This window comes from Neltuma alba, unplaced genomic scaffold (genome assembly GCF_004799145.2).
Source record: "Neltuma alba isolate B1F8T4 unplaced genomic scaffold, ASM479914v2 tig00010802_pilon, whole genome shotgun sequence".
Lineage (NCBI taxonomy): Eukaryota > Viridiplantae > Streptophyta > Magnoliopsida > Fabales > Fabaceae > Neltuma > Neltuma alba.
The window spans coordinates 468,991-490,553 of NW_021635616.1; the positions used below are offsets into that span (position 1 = coordinate 468,991).

General features: G+C 39.2%; 6 protein-coding genes across 18 annotated transcripts; 2 read left to right on the forward strand and 4 right to left on the reverse strand.

The window, feature by feature from the left end:
• Positions 1 to 2,057: 2,057 nt before the first annotated feature.
• Positions 2,058 to 4,243, reverse strand: LOC114759215 (uncharacterized). 3 transcript variants are annotated; one of them, XM_028948341.1, is made up of 3 exons: positions 3,509 to 4,243; positions 2,600 to 2,695; positions 2,058 to 2,380 (listed from the first exon to the last, which is right to left on the reverse strand). In XM_028948341.1, exons 1-3 carry the CDS (start codon positions 3,764 to 3,766, stop codon positions 2,108 to 2,110), a joined length of 627 nt encoding a protein of 208 aa, XP_028804174.1. In that variant the 5' UTR covers positions 3,767 to 4,243; the 3' UTR covers positions 2,058 to 2,107. The 3 variants fall into 3 exon arrangements, with proteins under 3 accessions (XP_028804174.1, XP_028804175.1, XP_028804176.1); XM_028948342.1 differs by lacking the exon at positions 2,600 to 2,695; XM_028948343.1 differs by lacking the exons at positions 2,058 to 2,380; positions 2,600 to 2,695 and adding an exon at positions 3,049 to 3,398.
• A 111-nt stretch (positions 4,244 to 4,354) lies between these two features.
• On the reverse strand, positions 4,355 to 7,694 carry LOC114759213 (probable indole-3-pyruvate monooxygenase YUCCA10). Of its 3 annotated transcripts, none has more exons than XM_028948338.1 (5): positions 7,635 to 7,694; positions 5,502 to 6,432; positions 5,164 to 5,397; positions 4,756 to 4,881; positions 4,355 to 4,682 (listed from the first exon to the last, which is right to left on the reverse strand). In XM_028948338.1, exons 2-5 carry the CDS (start codon positions 6,204 to 6,206, stop codon positions 4,491 to 4,493), a joined length of 1,257 nt encoding a protein of 418 aa, XP_028804171.1. In that variant the 5' UTR covers positions 6,207 to 6,432; positions 7,635 to 7,694; the 3' UTR covers positions 4,355 to 4,490. The 3 variants fall into 3 exon arrangements, 2 of the variants coding, with proteins under 2 accessions (XP_028804171.1, XP_028804170.1); XM_028948337.1 differs by lacking the exon at positions 7,635 to 7,694 and adding an exon at positions 6,495 to 6,635; XR_003741894.1 differs by lacking the exon at positions 7,635 to 7,694 and adding an exon at positions 6,495 to 6,635 and having other exon boundaries at positions 4,597 to 4,682; positions 4,756 to 4,936.
• On the reverse strand, positions 7,601 to 9,791 carry LOC114759214 (probable indole-3-pyruvate monooxygenase YUCCA10). The gene is made up of 4 exons (XM_028948339.1): positions 9,031 to 9,791; positions 8,671 to 8,904; positions 8,187 to 8,312; positions 7,601 to 8,073 (listed from the first exon to the last, which is right to left on the reverse strand). Exons 1-4 carry the CDS (start codon positions 9,640 to 9,642, stop codon positions 7,882 to 7,884), a joined length of 1,164 nt encoding a protein of 387 aa, XP_028804172.1. The 5' UTR covers positions 9,643 to 9,791; the 3' UTR covers positions 7,601 to 7,881.
• Positions 9,792 to 10,884: 1,093 nt separating this feature from the next.
• LOC114759256 (classical arabinogalactan protein 26-like) lies at positions 10,885 to 11,723 on the forward strand. Its single transcript, XM_028948408.1, has one exon. It carries the CDS (start codon positions 11,051 to 11,053, stop codon positions 11,465 to 11,467), a length of 417 nt encoding a protein of 138 aa, XP_028804241.1. The 5' UTR covers positions 10,885 to 11,050; the 3' UTR covers positions 11,468 to 11,723.
• Positions 11,724 to 11,978: 255 nt separating this feature from the next.
• On the reverse strand, positions 11,979 to 14,599 carry LOC114759243 (protein NETWORKED 3A). Of its 2 annotated transcripts, none has more exons than XM_028948383.1 (3): positions 14,472 to 14,599; positions 13,792 to 13,924; positions 11,979 to 13,087 (listed from the first exon to the last, which is right to left on the reverse strand). In XM_028948383.1, the coding sequence occupies exons 2-3, from the start codon at positions 13,886 to 13,888 to the stop codon at positions 12,228 to 12,230; spliced, it is 957 nt and encodes a 318-aa protein (XP_028804216.1). In that variant the 5' UTR covers positions 13,889 to 13,924; positions 14,472 to 14,599; the 3' UTR covers positions 11,979 to 12,227. The 2 variants fall into 2 exon arrangements, with proteins under 2 accessions (XP_028804216.1, XP_028804218.1); XM_028948385.1 differs by having other exon boundaries at positions 13,792 to 13,966.
• Positions 14,600 to 16,472: 1,873 nt separating this feature from the next.
• Positions 16,473 to 20,453, forward strand: LOC114759238 (tubby-like F-box protein 3). Of its 8 annotated transcripts, none has more exons than XM_028948368.1 (7): positions 16,473 to 16,493; positions 17,079 to 17,438; positions 18,358 to 18,445; positions 18,562 to 18,697; positions 18,782 to 18,961; positions 19,135 to 19,635; positions 19,980 to 20,453. In XM_028948368.1, the coding sequence occupies exons 1-6, from the start codon at positions 16,491 to 16,493 to the stop codon at positions 19,622 to 19,624; spliced, it is 1,257 nt and encodes a 418-aa protein (XP_028804201.1). In that variant the 5' UTR covers positions 16,473 to 16,490; the 3' UTR covers positions 19,625 to 19,635; positions 19,980 to 20,453. The 8 variants fall into 8 exon arrangements, with proteins under 8 accessions (XP_028804201.1, XP_028804200.1, XP_028804205.1 ...); XM_028948367.1 differs by having other exon boundaries at positions 20,000 to 20,453; XM_028948372.1 differs by having other exon boundaries at positions 19,153 to 19,635; positions 20,000 to 20,453.
• The last annotated feature ends 1,110 nt before the right edge of the window (positions 20,454 to 21,563 follow it).

The following is a 21,563-nucleotide window of genomic DNA, read 5'->3' on the forward strand; positions in this document are numbered from 1 at the left end:
GGGGAGGCTAAAGGCCACCGTCCGTGGTGCCCATCAAATTAAGTCCTCGCCTTCATCACAAGAATGCTCTGAGCTCACTGTTTGGCTTCATTCCCTCTTCGATGACAACCACCCCCCCCCCCCCAAAAAAAAAAGAAAGAAAGAAAATCAACAAAACTTGAAACCACGGGATGCCTAACAGGTTCAACAGGAGGAGTTTGTAGAAAATAGCTGGTGCAAATTGGCAACTACAATACTTTACTTTCTGACTCCACGGTGCCACAAAGCAATCGATATGCCTTATGAAGGAAAAATCATTGACAATTATTACTCCTTGATACATATATGTAAAGGTCTAGACGGAGCTTCAAGTTACAGAAAATACAAATCAGCGAGGGACTGAGGAGCCATACATAAATTATACAGGTCAGCATATCCATGATCGTTCGTTCAGCTTTGTCACTGTCGATGAGGCTTCCTCAGTTTGTTGTCCCTCTTCAGCTCAACATCTATTTTCTATTTTCCTTACCACCTAACTCGCGCGGCGCCCATTCTCCTTCCTAATAGCTGCTTCAGCTTCGCCTCGACACTCTCAGCTCACAAACCCTGCAAATTACCACTTCATCATTCCTAGTCGCACAAGTAAAAGCTGCGCAATTCTAAGAGGGTAAAAAAAATAAAAACCCGTCACATTAACGAATGACTGCAGCTTCGGGTATTGGGCTCGCCAGGATATTTGCTTAGGCTAGTTACTGTGTTAATACAATTTTTAATTCATTTGCTTTCATTTTGTTTTAGTTCCTCCGAGTTTCAAATTATAAATTTTTGTCTATTAAAATTTTTTATTTAAAATATTAGTTTTTATAATTCAATAAAAATCTGAATCATTTTATTCATTAAAACAATAAAATAAAAATATATTTAAGAGATTAAAAATTATATTAACCTTTCACACTCAACTCTACCGCATGGCAGAAAGGATGTTCGAAAGCTCTTCATCTCCAAATTCTTGAGGCATGTGATAAACAAAGAGATTGGCACCAGGCGGTCCTATGTTATGGAAAATGAAACTATGAGCATATTTTCTAACTGGTAACATTTCTAGGGCAAGTTCTTCTTCTGGCCAAAATCTTTCAAGTTCGATTTCAAATTTGGATTTTTGTTTGCGGAATAAATCGCAACGCAAAAATGGCAAACGACTCACAGCTGCCTTCGTAATAAACCTTGCTAAGAACAAGAGGACATTGATGGCGCCACCAAATCCGGTGCCAAGATTTTGTTTTACTGCTGTAGCAAAAAGAACATAGGCATCCCTACGAACCACACTTTCTAACTTCACTCTGAAGGCATTCTTTAAAATTCAAGCAGGAGAAAATGTCGTTGAACTCAACTTTCCACAAAAGTCAATCCTCAAATACACACCTTGATTTGCTACTGAAACACAAGTAACAAGCCGGTTAACAAATAATTTTGCCTGCATGACACGAGAAATAAAGGCGCTCACACCCACCAGTGACATCGATTCAAAAACAGAAATTGGGGCTTTGATCGAGGATCTGTCAAAACCCCTTGATCCCCAACCCAACGCTTAAATAGACTTTCAAATCATAAAATATTTATATTTTTTATTTAAAATTCCTATCTAAATAACTTAATCGTTTAATTTATAGAAAATTACGTAACCTCGTCAATAATCATGTGACGACATCCCCCGAAGTTATACACAGTGCCTGCAGAGGATGGTTGATTTTTTTACTTGACAGATATTTGCATGGAGACAATGGCTCAGCCAGCATTGCTCAACGCATTTGGCGCCATGCATTCAGAACGGTGGTTGGTAAATGGAGATTTCCTCCGGAATCCGCCTTTACCGCCTCCTCCCGATCACAAAGGAATCTAAGAAACTAAACCCATTTGATGAGTGCCCTCCTTATTCATGAATCAATTCTTGACCTCAAAGTACCCTGCTACTAATTTCAGCCAATCAATAACAAGAATTTTACACGAATTCGAAACATCAATTGATTGCACAAGATTTTACAGGAGTTCGTGAGAGATAAAAGTTGACGACACGAATTCCAAACCAGGCAATCAAATCCAATTCAGCCTATTAGACCTGAGTGAGCGCTCAGGTTGACTGGCAGGAGTCTTCGATTCTTTGAGCGATCAGATTGATTGCTGCATTTGCAGATGAGAACGCCCCATGAAAGCTTTCTTGATAGGAAATAGACTCCAGCTCTCTGGCCATCTTCAACAAAATCTCACCCAAGTCTGTTTGCTTCTCTAGCAAAGATTTGTAGTATGATTGGGCGGCAACTTTGCTTATCTCCACGTTAGTCTCCTCCGGACAATATTCGTCATCCAACCATTTATGCAGCGTAACTCTCAGCCACTCTGATTCCTGAAAGAGACGCCAGATCATGTCAGTCTGCACGAAAGTTAGTACTGAAGAGTACAAGCATCCTCGGGCGAATTTGATTACTTTCCACCCCTCAAATTGGACGAGCACAGTCTAAAGATTTTGATTTCTTTTCTGAATAACGGAGGCAAACTTTAAGGGAAAACAGACACCAAAAAAAAAAAAGGAAAGGAAAAGTCAACAAGACAAGGCCACGCCTATCTTCCATGAACAATGCCATGCATCCACAAGAGATTTTGAATTTTTTTTTTTTTGGGTGAACTGAGAGATTTTGATTTCAAATCGCACGTCTGTGACCTATGCACAGGTGTTCGGTTTACACGGAAGCAGGGGCAAAACAAGAAAAAGCAGGCCAATGGGGACTTGAGATAGCACAATAATTGTGCAGAGCAGCCCAAGTTTTGATATCAAATTTCTCAACAAACAATGAGAAGACGTGCAAATAATTCCCCCCCGGGGGAACATATATATGTTACCAGCATAAAATTAAAGGAGCTCGTCTAAGGAGGTGTTTGGATAGAAACCAAACCATGATTTCAGAAGTGTTTTTACAGTTTATGAAGTAAATATATAGAGGAGTTTGTCTCGTTTTACGAAAAAGTACTTCTAAAATCATGGTTTAGAGGTTGCCAAACACCCCCTTAAAAAGACACTGATAAACCCCACTTCTCACACAAGGCTCACTAATGGGAGACTAATAACAATAGACCCTGCTAAAGAGCCGGCAGCTCCACTCGGCTCGGCCTCTTACCGGTCCAGAATTCTCCGAGGGAAACTCTCTGTGAACATCTGCCTCTCAAATTCGAAGGTATAGGTTACAAGCACAAGTTGAAACTTGAAAGGATATAGCCCAAAAAGGCAAAGAATAGCACGATGGGTGAGTGCCCCTGAAATTATAGATCTCGCTTTTCTTGCAAGGGGCTCCTGATATGATACCTATAACAATGCACCCATGCGGGATGGGCTCTCGTTCGCACTTTGGCTTAGTATAATCACGCACCTTGTATTACAGAAAAATGGACACTTGCGGGAGTTAAATAGAAATCGGAGAGAATTAAGTGAGGAAACAGTAACGAAAACGAACAAAGGGGAAGCAATTTGAAGGAATACCTGGAAGGCGTTGGGTGGAAGTAGCCAGTGGAGAGGAACCCTGAGGTCTTCAAGTTGGGCATCATCATCATCAGGATTCTGGGGAAGTTGATGAGAGCGCGGAGAAGATTGGGATCTGAGAAGGGTGAGAGAGGAAGGAGAAGGAGGGCGAATGGAGACAGAAGCGGCTGGGAAAGGAGAGGGAAGCAGAGAAGAGCTAACCACGAGGGAGGAAGCAGCGCGGGTGACGCAGAGCTGACCCAAACCCACGCTTATCATCGTCTTGTCGTCGCCTTTCTCCCACGAGCCTCAACCGCAGCGACTCCGCCCTAACAAATAATTGAATAAAAAAATTTATAACTTCATATTTGAGTCATGAGATATTACCTCAAGTTTTAATTATAAAATTTTATTTAAAAATTATAAATCAGATTTATAATTAAAACTGGAGGTAGAATTTTGTTAACAAAGACAAAATAACACAAATAAACCTGCATAATTTATTTCTTCATCACGCGCTGCTTAAAAGTTTCAAATCCAAAATTTGTTTTGGAATGAAATCCCATTTCACTCAAAAGGAGAAAAACTTAAAAACTAGGCATTTTTCTTCAGATTCATGGAGTCGGAAAAAACTTTCGAGATCTCAGACAAGGAGGCTCTGGATATTTACCATTTTCTCACAGTAGTAAAATTAATCCCATCAATTAAACGTTAGAAAAATGGTGGTCAGTAAATACCGTTATCATGGGATGAATAATAGTTTATAATATCAAGTTTTAGTGTAAACAATTTCCTCTTTGTCTACAAATTTTTAATAGTTTTTTTTTCCCAATCTTATAGCAATTCTCCAAATAAAATATTGATGAATTATAGAGAAGGTGCAGACTGATTGGCAATTAAAAATTTTACAAGGAGAAAAGTGCAGGTAAAATTTAATATACAAAAGGAAGCCACTGGAGCTAAGCAGCGAACTATGCTGGCTGACTCGGAACTTTCTAAACAATCAAGTACTTGTTTTGTGGCTATGGGATTGCAAAAGAGAGGCAATGTCATCGGCTATTTTCTGGGCATCGAGGCCGGCTCCTCTGAAACCCATCTGTGACAATCCAACGCAGTACAGACCATTCCTTCCCTTCCAGTGGTTTGGGTATGCTTGCTTCGCAAGCCCATCCTCCTTCAGAAGATAATCATCCCCCTGTTCACAATCAAATTGTCAGCACTACGTGCCATCTGCTTTGTTCTCGAGGTTTCACACTCATGCAATTTACCTTAAGCCACTTGTGAGTTGATCCCTTGAAGCCTGTGCAGAAGACGATTGAGTCAAATGGAAGTGACTTGCCATCCTTCAACACTACCTCCTTGCCTCTAATCCTCTCAATTTCGGCCTGCAACACCTTCATATACATGCGCACATATCACTACTCCATCATCATCATCATCATTAATGCTCTGTTTGAAAGCAGAATCTAAGCGTAAAATATGTTTTCTTGTTCTATGGGCTAATAGCTAATTTAGAGTTCAGTCCTGAAGCAGAAGTTGAGTGAAATTCATCAACTGGGATTGGGATGTTGTTGGACCTTGAACGAATTGCGTCCAAACAGGGACCATAATAAAGGAGGTATCCCCACACTGAGGGACAGCAGGTATTGGCACTCTGTATATAACAAGTAATATACCTGTATCTCTCCAGACCTGATTTTCTGGACGGTTCCTACATCAATTATAGGGAACTTGCCGTACTTGAGCTTCATGGTGAAAGGACCCTCCCTAGGCCAAGGCAGCCCATACTTGGTGAGATCCCCATACATGATCCTGCTCCACATCACCAACAGATTCTCCACAGTGCTCCGTGACATATATCTTAACAGAAGTGAGGCGTAATGCATCATGTCCCTATTCATAAAATGAACCTGCAAATCATGAGAAATTAACATGTATACCAGCGACATTAACCGGCCAATTGACAAATTCGGGGAGAAAAAAATATCAGCGAATTCAGATTGGCGTTAATTACCGGACTTCGAGCGATAATTGAAGGTCGGGCACCATAATTGGCCAAGTCTAATGCAATTTCCATGCCAGAATTGCCAGATCCAACAACCAAAACACGTTCATCTTTAAACTGCTCTCCATTTTTATACCCAGTTGAATGAAGCACTTTCCCCTTGAAAGTGTCCAAGCCCTCGGTCTCAGGCACGCGAGGCTCCGCGGTCTCACCGCTGGCCACCACCAAGAACCTCCCAGCATAGTGCTCGACCTCACCAGAGTTTCGATTCCTAGCCTGGATTCTCCACAGGTTATGTGCCTCATCGTATTGGGCTAATTCGACGGCTCTCTGGTAGCAAGGGCGGATATGGAAGTGATTGACATAATCATCCAAGTACTGTATGAACTGTTTCCTGGGGACGTAATGAGGATAAGACGGAGGGAAGGGCATATGAGGGAGCTGGCAGACTTGCTTCCTGAGGTGGAGGTGAAGTCGGTCGTAGGTATATTTCTGCCATAGGGCGGCATAACAGTCTTCTCTTTCAAGGAGGATGTAGGGAATGGAGTGTCGGGTTAAGCAGGCGGAGGCGGCGAGGCCGGAAGCGCCAGCTCCGACAACAATGACCGGGGCTTCCTGCATAGTCGGTAAAGAAACGGGACGGCCTGTTTGATAATTATGGAGCTTGGGGAAGAAATTGGGCCCTTGATAAAAGCAGGATATAGAGAGAGACATCGAGGGAGTGCATGACTTCTCCCGATAAATCCTTGCGGGTCCGTAAAATATTGAGTTGGATAAAACAGGTTTTGTTGGTTAGCGGAAAGAATCGATTTTGGTGGTTGGCAGTGGATTTTGGAGCAGAACAGCAGTGAGTATACATCATCCTGCATCTGTCATTTCCCATGCATTTTCGATGTCCCTGTTGTACAATTTCGGACTCTGATAATGTCGACCTCGTCCACTGCAGCAAACACCTTCAACAATGAAAGCAGCTCATCTTCGGTCATAGGCTTCGGGACTCACAAACAGTGTCACTCTTTCCTCGCTAGATTTTTTCTCTTTCTTCTCCTCCGACTTCTTTATTTTTTATTTTTTTGGGCTGAATCCTTCTCCCCCGACTTCAACCCCCAAGCAATCTCTCTTTCTTGCTTCTTCCCTGTGTCAGCGTTTCTCTCCGTCCTGAGATTTGGTATTTTGGTTCATCTCTGTCAATCTTGCTTCGACTCGTCTCATCTCAGGATGGCAAAGTTTGGCTCCTCCATTGGTAAAATTGTAATAAAATTTTTTGACTCCGGACTAATTTTGTAATTTACGAACTTTTTAGCGCAAATGAGTCCCCATAATTTGATCATGATCATAGGTTGACTTTTGATACAAATGCAATTAATGAATTACTAACAACGAGATAAAGAATAATTAGACTAAAATTATCTTTTCTCATTGTTATATATTATTTTTTATTTTTAATATAAAAACTCATTTGACTTTTATTTTGATCATAAATATAAGATTTCAATATACTATATGTTTATATTTATTCATTACATTTGATTAATAAAGATACTTTAGCAAAGACAACATCAAATAATAACTAACTTAACTAATTTTTTTAATCTATTTAATTTAGTCAACCAACTCTCATATTAAGAATTGGATGTGGTATTTTTTTTAATTAAAATATAGTTTAGGAAAACTATCTTACATTCTTTTCATCTGAAAACAATACATAAAATGAAAAAAAGAATAATCTTATTTCCACTTTCCACATGATTGTATTAAATATCTTATTTTAAATTATGAGACCCTGGCAAATACTCCTAAAACATTTTTAAAAATTGAAGATGAAAAAAAAAAGAGTCTGTTTCATCCATCACGTTCCGAAGTCATTTGATCATAATACATATTAAAATCATTTTATAATAATTTCTTACCAAATTATTCCCGCGAGTCATTTTAATTTCAGTAGCATTCAAAAAAGCTTTTAAATTGCTAATTCAGTGGCCTAAATGTTTGTGGCCTTTTTTTCTTCTTCTTGAATTTTTGGCTGTGTTTGGGCGCACTACATTCGTTGTTGTATGGCATTATTTTTTAATGAAATTACACTCAAAAAGGAGGAAAAACTTATTATAAATGAGACATTTTTCTTCAAAGAAAGTAACTAACCTTCAAGAAGGTCTTTCTATATATTTAAGATATACAAGGCATGTTGGCTGACTCAAAAGAGTTGAAACTTCATAATCAATCCAATATCACGATGGAACTAGAGGTGGTGGTTTGGACATGGACACGTAATTCACTATATGTGGCTCCTGTATCTACATCAAACAATATCAACTTGCGGGATGGAAAGTTATTTTGTATGCATTACGTAATCAGTTTACCCAGGCAAAGGAAAACAAAAGAACGACAATCAATGATTTGTTGTGTTGCTCTGGGATTGCAAAAGAGAGGCAATGTCATCGGCTATTTTCTGTGCATCGAAGCTGGCTCCATAGAAACCCCTCTGTGCCAGTCCAACGCAGTACAGACCCTTCTTCCCCTTCCAATGGTTTGGGAATTTTTGCTTCGCAAACCCATCCTCGTTCAGAAGATAATCACCCCCCTGTTCACAACCAAATTGTCAACATCATATCCTACACTCTCTTCTACTTTGTTCACAAACAGGAAACGGACGCCATGTGTTTTCTTCTTGAGGTTTCACATTCATGCATTTACCTTGAGCCACTTGTGAGTTGATCTCTTGAAGCCTGTGCAGAAGATAATTGAGTCAAATGGAAGTGACTTGCCGTCCCTGAACACTACCTCGTTGCCTCTAATCCTATTTATTTCTTCCCGCAACACCTTCACATAGGTGCACACATATCACCACTCCATCATCATTAAGCTTATCTGAGGTTATGCAAGTAGAAACTAATCATAGAACATGTTTTCTTATCCTAATGGCTAATAGCTAACAAGCTCTGCAGATATATAGAGTTCAGTCCTGAGTTTTCCAATGGCAAAACATGCTTGAAATTCATCAGTTGAGATTGAGGTGTTGTTGACCGCATCAAAGGGACTCCAACCGGAGAGCAACCCCTCAGTAAGTGGATCAGTTCATTAATCAAAATGACAAAACCAGATTGAATCCAAATGGGGACACTAATAAAGAAGGTATACCCACAATCAGGTGCCACATGTATTGGCACCATATACATACCTGTATCTCTCCAGACTTGATTTTCTGGACGGTTCCTACATCAATTACAGGGAACTTGCCGTACTTCAACTTCATGGTGAAAGGACCCTCGCTAGGCCAAGGTAATCCATACTTGGTGAGATCCCCAAATACGATCCTGCTCAATATCACCACTAGATTCTCCACAGTGCTCAGCGGCACATGATTTAACAAAACCGAGGCGAAATACATCATGTCCCTAGTGACAAAATGAACCTGCAAATTGTAATATTTTAATATGTACACCAATAAGATTAACCAGCCAATTAACAAATTTGAAAACAAAAACAAAGAAAGAATAAACGAATTCAGATTGACGATAGACACTAGATAGTTAATTACCGGGCTTCGAACGATTATTGAAGGTTGCGCACCGTAGTTGGCCAAGTCTAACGCAATTTCCATGCCAGAATTGCCAGATCCAACAACCAAAACACGCTCATCTTTGAACTCCTTTCCATTTTTATACCCAGTTGAATGAAGCGCTTTCCCCTTAAAAGTGTCCAAACCCTCAATGTCAGGCACGCGAGGCTCCGCGGTCTCGCCACTGGCAACCACCAAAAACCCCCCAGCATAGTCCTCAACCTCACCGGAGCTTCGATTCCTAGCCTGAACTCTCCACAGGTTATGGGCATCATCGTACTGCGCTAATTCGACGGCTCTGTGATAGGAAGGGCGGATATGGAAGTGATTGACATAGTCATTCAAGTACTGCAGGAACTGTTTCCTGGGGACGTAATGAGGATAAGATGGAGGGAAGGGCATATGAGGGAGCTGGCAAACTTGCTTCCGAAGGTGGAGATGAACACGGTCGTAGGTATATTTCTGCCACAGAGAGGCATAACAGTCTTCTCTTTCAAGGAGGATGTAGGGAATGGAGTGTCGGGTTAAGCAGGCGGAGGCAGCAAGGCCGGAAGTGCCGGCTCCCACGACTATGACAGCGGCTTCCTGCATAGTTGGTAAAGAGCCGGGTCGCCGGGGGGGGGGGGGGGAGTCTATGGAGCTTGTCGAGGAAATTTCCTTAATAAAACCAAGATATATTAGAGGGGTCCTGGGAGCGCATGATTTCTCCCGATAAATCCTTGCGTGTCCGCAAATTATTGCGCTGACATGGTAATTTTGTTGGTTAGCGAAAAAACCCAGGTTGCTGGGTTCACATCAATGATATCCTAATGGAATGGCCCTGGGGATGAACTCGTTGGGAGGCTTGGGGCGGTTAAGGTAGGCACCATCTTCACTTCACAGTTCACATCATCATGCCTCTGCCATTTCCCATGCAATTCGATGGGGGCATGGCTTCGAAGCCCAAACGGGTTCTAAAGACGCCTATTAAAATAAATTAATAAAATTTAGCCCCCAGGCTTTTAATTATAAATGATGGGAAAACTGCAGGTGTTTTCCTCCTATGCTAGTAGGCTTTATGAACTTTTCTCTAATCATTCTATCCTAAATCTTTTATGATACGCTTGCTTTTTAGATCATGAATCCTTTTTTTTTTTCCCCCCAACTTACATGGGAGTTTCAGCTGAAAGTGTAAAACCCAGACACGCTATGCACCCATTGCGTCTCAGTGCTGTTGAGTTTCTTATTTGCCCATTTCTTCATTCTCCAGCTTCTGACCATTTCTTTCCAGTTACCAGGGAATATAAATATCCAGCATCCTTGTGGGTTTTCCTCTACATTCTATTTCTCGTTTGGTTTGGCATGGATTGACGATATTCTTTGTATATGTATGAATTGCTTTCTCTTATTTTCTTTTGATTAAAAAATACATATATTACATGGCATTGCAAGAGGAAGCGGTGTAGGCCTTGGTGTCGGGAGTAGGAGACGTGAGCAATTATAACATATTTAGAACCAAACCCTCCACATGTTTGTGATTTATATATAGAGTGTTAATGGAAGAGTGACCCGTGAGGCAGATAACTTGGGCTCTACAGTATGAAGATGGAGAGAAAAGTCTTTTTTTTTTTTTCAGGTCCTTCGATTATTTCCTTTCTCTGGTTCGGCCCCTCTGTAATTTATTTTTTCAATGGTTTGAAGTTTTTTAAAGCCGCATACCGAGGGTGACAAGAAAAGACAAGGACAGTAGGACACCGAGGACTCATGTGATCCAGAAGGAAATCACGTACCAAATTTGTCTTGTAGCACCGAATGCCCTCAAAAGAGTCCCAATAATCAATTTCCACTCGCCAATGGAACCCCACTACCACATCTCAAAGACCCTTTTTAATGCCTCAATCATGAACTCCTCCTTGGTTTCTCCAATCTCAGTTTCCTCTGTGTCTTTCCTTCTCTCTTGCAGACACATTAATTAGAGTACCATCATTAAGTCAATATATATTTGATTCTGTGATCATTTATGGCTTCCTTTGGGTCATTCACTGCGATCTTCCTCGCCTTGATAGCGTCCCATTTTTCATCCTCCTTGGCTTCTCCACCAAGTGTGCGTTTCTCAGCCATATCAGCAGCACCAACAGTATTACCTGGTGCTCCTCTGGCCTCTACTCCTCTCTCCCCAGATATTGAGCCACTCTTCCCCTCTCCTGGTAAAAGTGCTTTCTCACCATCCGATTCTTCGTTGCCCACCATTCCAGCGAGCCCCAGTCCTCCAAATCCAGACGCTTTCGGTACTCCAGGGCCAGTAATGGCGTTTCCTCCATCTGAGTCTGTGACAGCCCATGCCCCTGTTTCACACTCTTCATCTCACCCTGTGAATCTCATCTCATATCTGGCCTCACTGGTAATTTGCCTGATGCTGCAGTTTCATGGCATGTGATTCTGAAAAGATGCTGCTGTTTCTACTTTACTGTTCTTGTCGCTATTAGAGCATTCCCTTTTCTGATCTTGTTTTTGGTACATTGTATGAGGCATGAGGCACTGTCGAATGATGCTTCTAGGTTAATATTAATAATCTTTTAATGTTGGCAAGAGTTATCTTTTAACTATTAACCGTCTGTGTTTATTTTTGTGTGCTGGAAATTTTCTTTTACATGTTTTTTCTTCTCAATGAGAGTAACACCTTCCACCGGCAATTTTGTTATATAGTCGACGATAGAAGGGCCATGTTGGCAAACTTCAATTGTTTTACTTTTTAAAAAATGAGAGTAAAGCTTGTGATACTCTCGTATGAAAAGAACGATGCCGGTGAGGGGAAGGGACCACAGATCACTTTGATGTTGCTCCAAAAGCTTTTTGACGACTCTGGTGCGCGCACTTTACAATAAGAAACAAGAAACATTTAAGAAAAAACAGTCGAGGGGAGAAAAAGAAATGGGGATTAGAGTGGGTAACACTGTAAATAAATAAATCAATTGCAAGGATGGGAATGCATACAATAAGCCCGTGACAAAAGGAAGAACCACTGAAATACTCTATCTGGCTTTTCTCTGCTAGAAGGAACATATGTGAAATTAATTACATAACTGATATCTAGGACGCGGACTACTCAAATGTATATAGATCTTCGACACATATAAATACATGTATAAACGTATTTTCTACTTAGTTTACGCCATATGCCTACTAGTAAATCACATCTAGAGAGCTATAACACTGGGCTGATTCCATGGATATCCATTAAACAGCTTCCCGGACAATGCTCCCATGAGTTTGTTTAGTTCAAAGGGGTGCTTCCATTTCTTGTTGCAGTCCTTAGCGATGAAGTTTCTCATCTTTGAATTCTCCTGCTTTATCACGTCTATTGCCAAACTCAGGTGCTTTATCACCTCTATCTTCTCCTCGTCCTTCTGCCTCAGTTCGTCCTTCTGTGCTCTATTCTCTTCTCTCAGTCTTCCTATCTCTTCCCTCATCTTCGCTGCTTCATCACTCATGGCATCTTTCTTCTTCAGTTGATCCTTCTGTTCCCTATTCTCTTCTCTGAGCCTTTCTATCTCTTCCCTCAAAGTCATCAGTTCATTGCGCATGGCATCTTTCTGCTTCACTTGATCCTTATAAACCTTGTTCTCTTCTTCAAGTCTCTTAATTTCTTCACCTAACCTCTTGGCTTCATCATTCACGGCCACAAAAGGAACTTCCCCCTTTTTGTCAAATTCACTTTCCTCTTCTTGCTCAGGATCGTCGACTTCAGACTCCGCAGACTCCTCCACATCGCAGTTCTCAGAGAAGCTGTCATAACAGGTATCCGTGAAAGTCATGAATTTCTCTGATTGGTACTTGGCCGAGGCAAAAGGAGATCCTCCTGAAATCAGGAGGCGAAACCCAGAATCAGGTTTGACTTGATCATAGCGCTCTGCCAGAGAACGCTGAGTCCGATAGAAGTCTTCAACCATGCGAATAAGCTCTGGTCGCTTTTTGTAATACATCTCTGCACGTTGCGCAAAGGAATCCGCATCTTGTTCAATCAGTTTTAACATTGCCTTTGTCTTCTCGTTTAGCTCTGTCGTCAACATAAAACACAGAAACACGGACAAATATCAACATGTTTTCCACATTCTCTTTTGATCTTATAGATTAGTTCATCCCTAAAATCATTAGCCGTTGTAACACTCTAGTATATGTTCCCAAAGAGGTCCAGACATACGTCTTAGTTCACGAAATTAAAAAGGGGCTATCGCAACGGTTAAATCTAGAGGCAAAAAGTAGAAAAAGAAAAGGACTTCAAAAGGAACAAGCAGGAACCACGATTCTTAAACTAGGCCCACAACCTTTTCTGGTTACCAGCCCTCCTATGATCCTCTTTACTCTTTTGAGAACGTTTGGTTTCAGCCTTCTAAGTGCTTACGTCTATAGATCATATGCCATAAGAAAAATCAATTATCATTCGGGAAGACACCAGTGGGTCCAAAAACTTCAACGTACTAAGAGCACAGCATTTAGGGACAAATTGAAGGCCAAATAACAAAGAGCCAGACAAATGGTTCGTGGGATCCTCATGCAGTTAATGCATCATTAAAATTACATCGGCCATGAACCAATAACCACGAAGACCCGTCACACTGATCAACTTGGCACATGTGCGCCCAATCGAGCGAATTAATTGCTTGCAGATATTTGACCATGAAACTTTCCTACTCTTAAAAAAAAAAAAAACTTTGCACGGGTTCAGAGTAAACAGCAAATAACACAGAGGAAGAGAAATACCAGAGAGAGTGGATTGGAGCCATGGGGTTCTTTTAGAGGCGCTGTGATCGTCAAGCCACCACCAGTGTGAAGGTTGATTCATCCTCATTTGCGCCATCTTCTGTGTCACTCTTCTCTTAATTATCACCAGAGCCTTGTATATGCAAACAGATATTGCAAAACAACAAAAAGGAACCTTGAATTTTTCAGGCAGCAAAATAAGTAGTGCGTTTTATATCTAAAAGATGCCAACAAAAATAAATTGAAAAGGCACCAAATTTATCGTATTTCCCTGAAGGGTCAAAATCAAATGCACCGACCAAGAGATTGATGCCGCTTCTTCGTTGTTAACAAAAACAAGACCATAGAAGCATCGTAAAAGCCATATAGAAGCATTCCCGTTCTTTCAAAACAGACCACAGGAATGCTTCAAAAGAAAACAATCGCTAAGCCTGCGTTAGATTAAAAACACATACTTTGCACCGTATCTCTTCTTTTTTGAAAATCTGAAGCCACAGAGATGGCCATATCAGGATGACAGTTTTTTATAGATTTAGACAGAGGAAAAGGATATTGAACTTATGTCAGTCGGTGAGCCGAAGGAGAGAAAGAAACGAAAGAATAGAGCTCGGCTATGTCCATTCCACAGAATCTAAAACAGAGACGCGAAGAGAAAGAGAAGGGGGAAAATAAGGAGAGACCTGATTCAAATTGTTGCAGAGAGTCGTTTAGCTCGTCTTCTCCGGCTGATGTAGAATGTAGGCTTCGCTTTGCCTGCCTACGGACTCTTTTTTCTCACCCAAACCGAGCTTCACTCTCTACTCTCGGCTCTTCGTTGGGTATATATCATAAGTACAGTGCTTTCTGGTTTTGAATTCTTTTGTCTCTTTCAGGGGGAATTCAAAACTCTCCACTTTTACCGAATTGCAACTGACCAACACCTTTATTACCAGCGGCTACTCCTGAGTGGCTGGCAATTATCTAGTGGCTTGAAGGGTATTGGAGACATTTCGCCCACATCATGTAAATCAGGTGGCACTTGACGGCGGATTTTTGGCAAAACAATATTACCACAATTTTGAATTCTAATTAAAATTAGGGAAAAAAAAGTTTGAAAGGAAAACCCCAAATCAGAAAGTCAATTAATATGAATATGATATGGGGATTGATTAAAAAAACACGAACATGGCTGCTGAGTAGGATGCGATTAGGAACGCGACAGCGTGAAGGAGCGTGAGTCCGAGACCAGGATTTTGCAGCAACGGTCCGAAATGTGGCTCAGAAACTTCTATTTCTATTTATTTGTTGTCCTTTTATATCTATGCACATGGCATTTTGATAGCCTGGCAATCCAAAATCTTGTATCCAAGTAAAACGCTGGGCTTTCGAGTTTCGAATATAATGAATCTCTCAATATTATATTTAAAATTAAGGGTTAATTAATCTACAATCCCTTCTAGTTTCAACCAATTTTAAATTGGATCCTTGTATTTTTTTCTTTTTATTAGGTGTTTATTCTTTCACATGTTTTTAATGAGGTCCCTGTATTTATTTTTCTTTTTATCAAATCCTTATAATTCTACTAAATTTTTAATGAGATCCATGTAGTTTTAGTTTTTATTTATTAATTAAATATAAACTTAATTAAATAGATTAATAATGGAATATAAAATATTAATAATAAAATTAAATTAATAATTATATAATAAAAATAAGTAATATAATTAATTAATTCAGGAAATTTTTTTAGAACAATTAACATTTTCTTGCTGGAAAAAAATAAAATAATTCTAATAATTCATTATTTTTAGAATATTATTGTTTATAAACTAATATTAAATAATATATACTATTTTATGCTTATAGAATACTATTATTAGAATTTATAAAATATAGAATAAAAAATTTCAGGGACTTAATTAAAACTAAGATAAACTTATAAGGATGTGATAAAAAAAAATATAAAGACCTGATTTAAAATTAACTAAAATTATAAGGACTTACAAATTAATTATCTCAGAATTAAAATAAATCCCCCAGTTGAATTTTTATTTACTCTCTTCTGTAATCATGCTGCGCTGACTCTGCATTTTTTTGGAGCCAACATGCAGACAACAGGCGATGGCTAAAAAATGACACCACATTAAATGTTAACAATCGACGTAAACTAAATTACATAAAAGCCACAAGTTGCAATGCTATTGATTGAATATATTTGGATCCATAAACATAATACTTTTATATACCAGGAACATTCCAGTTCATGGTGCTTATCTAGCAAAAAAAATTTCATGATGTTTAACAACAAAATATTGACATGCCTGATAAGTGTTTCGCAAAAACAATACAAAAAATTAATTACAGTTCTCCTTTTGTGCCAAAAATTTGAGTATGGTTCAAGCCTTATAGTAAAAGAAGATATATATGCCCAAATTCAAATCTATAAATAGACAAGTCTATAAAATATTTTTAAGTTTGTTAATCACAAATTTTCTTTAGTTCATTTTAAATGACGTGTTTAAATCCCCATGCTTAATCCTAAAACGATGATTTGATTCTCACCAAATGATCGTCAAGCCCATGAGTTCGCGCTCCGAATACTACAATTCACATAAAATCACTAGAACCCAACCCGATCCATTACGACGACAACCACAAGAAGTCGAAAAGGTGGGCATTTGGATAAAGCCGTTGTGTCCGAACCCGTCTGGTTAGCCCGGATGGTGCGCTCAGATTCCTTAGGAACCCTTTCGCTTTCCTCATTCCTTCCAGTCCCCCAGTACTCTGCTGCTATGTGATCGAGGGGGTCAAATTTATTCTGATTTTTTTTTCTTTTTCTTTCTAGGGCTTCCCTCTATTATTCAATTTATTCTATGTTTGGTGTTTCAATTAGCGCCTTAAACGTGTTTCACTCAACCTCTGATAAAATGGCTTTCGAAGATTTGAAGAAGAGATAGTTTGGAAAGGAGGGGGGGGGCTATGAAGCTCTAGTTTAAGTTCCGTGTTTGATCAATCGGCTCTTATTTTGGTTTTCTGGGTCTTGCTTTTGTGTTGCGTTCAATGTAGGCGGTTTTCGATTTCTAATTGCCATATTGAATCCATATGCCACTCTGTCTGTATGCTTTCAGTAGTTGATTTTTCTTGGAAAGGGAAACCTTGTTGTTATTGTGATGTAAATTTCGTTTGAAAGAAAAAAGATTCAAGCTTTTCATGTTTTGGGGTTTTGTTTATCATTTGGCAACCTGCTTTTTGTAAAAAGATGGGACTTGGAATGGAGGAATTGACCATGACTTTGAATATTTGAAAAGGCGACGATGTCGTTTAGGAGTATCATCCAGGATATAAAGGGCGAATTTGGGAGTATTTCAAGGAAAGGGTTTGAGGTGAAGTTTGGGTATGGGATGAGATCGCGGTCACAGTCATACCGCGATGCTGGGGATCATGTGATGGTTGCTGATGGTTTGAGGCAGAGTTGTTGGGCTAATATGCCTCCAGAGCTTCTGAGGGACGTGTTAATGAGGATCGAGGCCTCTGAAGATACATGGCCAGCCCGAAAACATGTGGTTGCCTGTGCTAGTGTCTGCCGCAGTTGGAGAGAAATCATGAAAGAAATTGTGAAATCTCCTGAATTATCTGGCAAGCTGACACTCCCAATCTCCTTGAAGCAGGTATGACTATTGCGCATGCATTTACTTCCTTCGCAATTTTTGCTGGCATTAGATGCATGTGCGGTGCCTTTCTATACTTATTTTATATTTGGTTATTAATGACTTCACGTAGGTTTTAAGAGTGAGGTTGCGATTTAGCGTTTTCGAGCAAAATAGTCTCATTCCATTTACTTGTGTTCAGTTTCTTCTTCATGTGCTGAAGTATAGTTTGCTTGACAGTAATGTATTTGCACGCAGTAGCATGCCCGTATTCGACAATTGTATATGTTATCTTGATTCCCAATTTTTTATTGAGGCATTATGAAACATCAGACCAGAGGCAGATTGATGAGTGACATAGTTGGACAAGTACATTAATTAATTGCAGTTGCAATGGCTTGATGGTCTCTTTAATTAAACAAGCTACAAGGTTATTTGTGAGATTTAATTACAGCTGAGAAAGCTCATAATTTGTTTATTATGTGATAGGTGAGCATTTTTGAGTGAAGTAACATTACTTTGGCTTTGCTTATTCCTTAATGGTGAGGTGAATTCCTAACCATTTCCTACCCAAAGAAGGGGGGAGAGACTCAGAATGATACAAGGTAGAATAACTCGTGGGTACCTTGTAGGGAAATCATTTTCACTTTGGTACCCATGTCAAAAGGATAGTTGTTAATACGGCATGACATAGTTGTGAATCTCAAAAGGGTAGTTGTAAATGGATGTGTCAATAATTTTCTTATAAGTTACCCAAGTGTCATTCTCCCATGATATAATTAGCGCTATGTACATTTCCTACTGTCATAGGCATGGCTTTTGGTTGAATCTGCTCACGCCTAGCTCGGTAAATTTTTTTTGGCGGCGATCTTATTGTTAGGAAGGTCTCATACCTCTAATTGCATAAAATTTATTTTGATCTCTTACTGTTGATGTGCAGCCTGGTCCAAGGAACTCTCTTCTACAGTGCTATATTAAACGGAATCGCAGTAATCAAACATATTATTTGTACCTCGGTTTAAACCAAGGTAAGCACCACCAGACATTAAATTTAACCCGTGTGGTTGATTGTATATAATATTATGGCATGTAAGTTGGATTAGTGGCAGTCCATTTTTCCCTTGTACTGATGTAATATTCAAAGGAGAAGAGGGAATCGATGATGGCAAGTTCCTTCTTGCTGCACGCAAGTGTCGACGTCCTACCCATACAGACTATATCATTTCTATAAACTGCGATGATGTATCAAGAGGCAGTAGCACTTACATTGGAAAGTTGAGGTAAGTTTAACTGATACTGGTCATGAATGGCCTCAGATATATCTGCTAGGCCTAAAATCGAGTTCTCTTGTTTATTTGTGACAGGTCAAACTTTCTGGGTACCAAATTCACAGTGTATGACGCTCACCCTCCAATTTGTGGTGCCAGAGTGACTAAATCTCGTTCAAGTAGACCAGTTAGTCTCAAGGAAGTGTCTCCAAGAGTCCCTGCTGGCAACTATCCCATTGCGCATGTCTCATATGATCTGAATGTTCTGGGCTCCAGGTATTGATATCGTTATCTAAAGAGTCTCCTGAGAAAAGAGAATTATATGGACAGGAATCATGAAGTCATAATATTCTTTTATCATGGTTATCCGAAATTCCGCTCTTCCTTTGTAGGTGATTCCATTGCTTAGTCATTCTATTGAATTTACATCTAGCATTACTTAGATTCAGATGGGGAAATGTTTACAGGGGCCCAAGGATAATGCATTGTGTTATGGATGCCATTTCAGCTTCAGCTGTTGAGCCAGGAGGCGTGGCCCCTACTCAAACTCAATTCCTGCATCGCAGAATTGATACTTCTCCATCTATTCCTTTCTTTAGGTCAAAATCAACTCGGTTGGAAAACTTCCAATCAGTACCTTTGTCTTCCCAAAACAAGGGAATGCTGGTATTACAAAATAAGTCTCCTAGGTGGCATGAGCAACTCCAATGTTGGTGTCTGAACTTCAATGGGCGAGTGACTGTGGCTTCTGTCAAAAATTTCCAGCTGGTTGCTTCTCCAAAGAGTGGGGTTTCTGAACAGGCTCAAGAAAATGTTATCATTCAGTTTGGAAAAGTGGGGAAAGATTTGTTTACGATGGATTATCAGTATCCCATCTCCGCTTTTGAAGCATTTGCGATATGTCTTAGCAGCTTTGACACCAAGATTGCTTGTGAATGACTGTCACGCAGGTATCATACTCCTAAAAGAATAAACTGTTTTAAGAGGCAACATCTTAACATCCTTAATCGGAACTAGAATCTCTTCAAGCATTTTCACGGGGTTGGTTCAAGTTTCTGGTGGAAAGTTTTTACTGGTGTGCTGAATGTACTGTTTATAACCTAATGTTTTGAGAGTGTCTGACCATTTATTTTTATGAATCCTTTTGTGACTTGTGATGATGTCCTTGCTGTTGCTATTTTGTTCAAAATTATTGGTTTGGGATTGTTTATAAACAATCATGCTGCCATAATATGATCATAATGATGATATTAGAAGTGGCTCTGACTCCTATAAGTGCTTATGACATGTTTAGTTGCTGACTTGTGTTAGCAGATGTGAACCAGCAAAGTGACGCTGGCAGCAGGGTCTCGACTTTTCTCTTTGGTCGAAATTTGAGTATGAAGGTCTACCCCTCCGCCTTTGTATGTGAGTGGAAGATGTTTTTGAGTGGTGTACTTGTCCAAGATTCTAGGTTGTGTTTCCTTGTTCAAGTTTGTGGACAACCTCAGTTACGATTGGTTTGCGATATTTCGAGTTGCTTTCTTTTAATTCTCTTTATTTTTGATGGTTACATTCTTCGCTGCTAGCCTTCAGAGAGATCCTAAACTTTCCCAGTTTGGTCTTGGGCGAAAGTGTGAATGGACATTTCTCCATGAAGAGGGGAGGGGGAGTAGTTGTTGTGACTTATCGGTAAGAAAGAGAGTGGTGATAACAATATCCTGAACTACTTAACTGAAGATGTAATATTGTGTATTTGGCATTATGTATCGTTGGGATTCTGGTGCTATTTATTAACGTTATAATTAACTGCGCCCTGAAAAGATCATCAAGTGAAAAAAGCAGTCTTCAGGCCGCATCATTCCCGGATTGAGTAGTTTGGGTGCTGCCTGATGAGGGTGGAAATAGGCTAGCGGCCATAGGACTATAAAGTCTGGCCGTTCCTATTTACTAAATAGACCAGATTCATATTCAGGCTTATGTCTAGGTCTATTTAAGCAAACAGACTAGGTCTAATTTTGTGAGGTTTAGCATACGAGTCTACAGGCATGACTTTTTTATAAAAAAAAAAAATTTGCGTTATTATATATTATATGATATAAATCAATTTTATAAATTATTTATAAAATTACAAATTTTATTTTGACTTTAAGTTTCAATCATAAGTCTTTTTTTTTTTTTCAATCAGTCATTCACTTCTACTTTTTTTTTTTTGGATAGTTTAATATGACAATGTCAGCTCACTTTCTTTCCATTTTTGTTAAGTTGTAACAATTGTTGTAAGCTTATTTTAGTGATACTTAAATAAAATATTATAATCTCAATGAGAAGAGTTTGTCCAGTTTATGTAGGAAAATCAAACGAAGTAATTCCATTTTACATGTTGTTTAGTCAACAAATGTGATTAGTTTTTTTTATTTTAGAAAATTTATCTATTTAGTCAACAAATGTCATTAGGCTTTTAACTTGATCCAACAATTGTCACTATAAATTCTTTTATGTTTCATGGTAGACTCTTATATTATTAGTGAGAATGGATTATAGACTTTTAAAATATAACATTGGCTTTTAAATAGGTTTAAAGGTTTATGTATGAACTTGAAAGCATTGATTTTTAAATTTATTTAGAGGCCTACATTTTCAATAAGCTTTTAAACAGGCTTCAAGTTTTATAAGACTTTTTGAAGGCTTAGGGTTAGACCTAAAAAAAAAAAAACCCTATATGTAGACTCAAGTTCAAATTTAGGTTCAGGTTTTAGATATCGATTGCAAGTCTAGACTTACTGAGCAAAAGCTTAATCTATTTTCATCCCTAGGTGTTGGGAAGGAGATACAAGCGGATTATTAAAATTTCAATTTTTTATTTTAATTTTTTAAAAATGGTGATTTTAATGGGCAT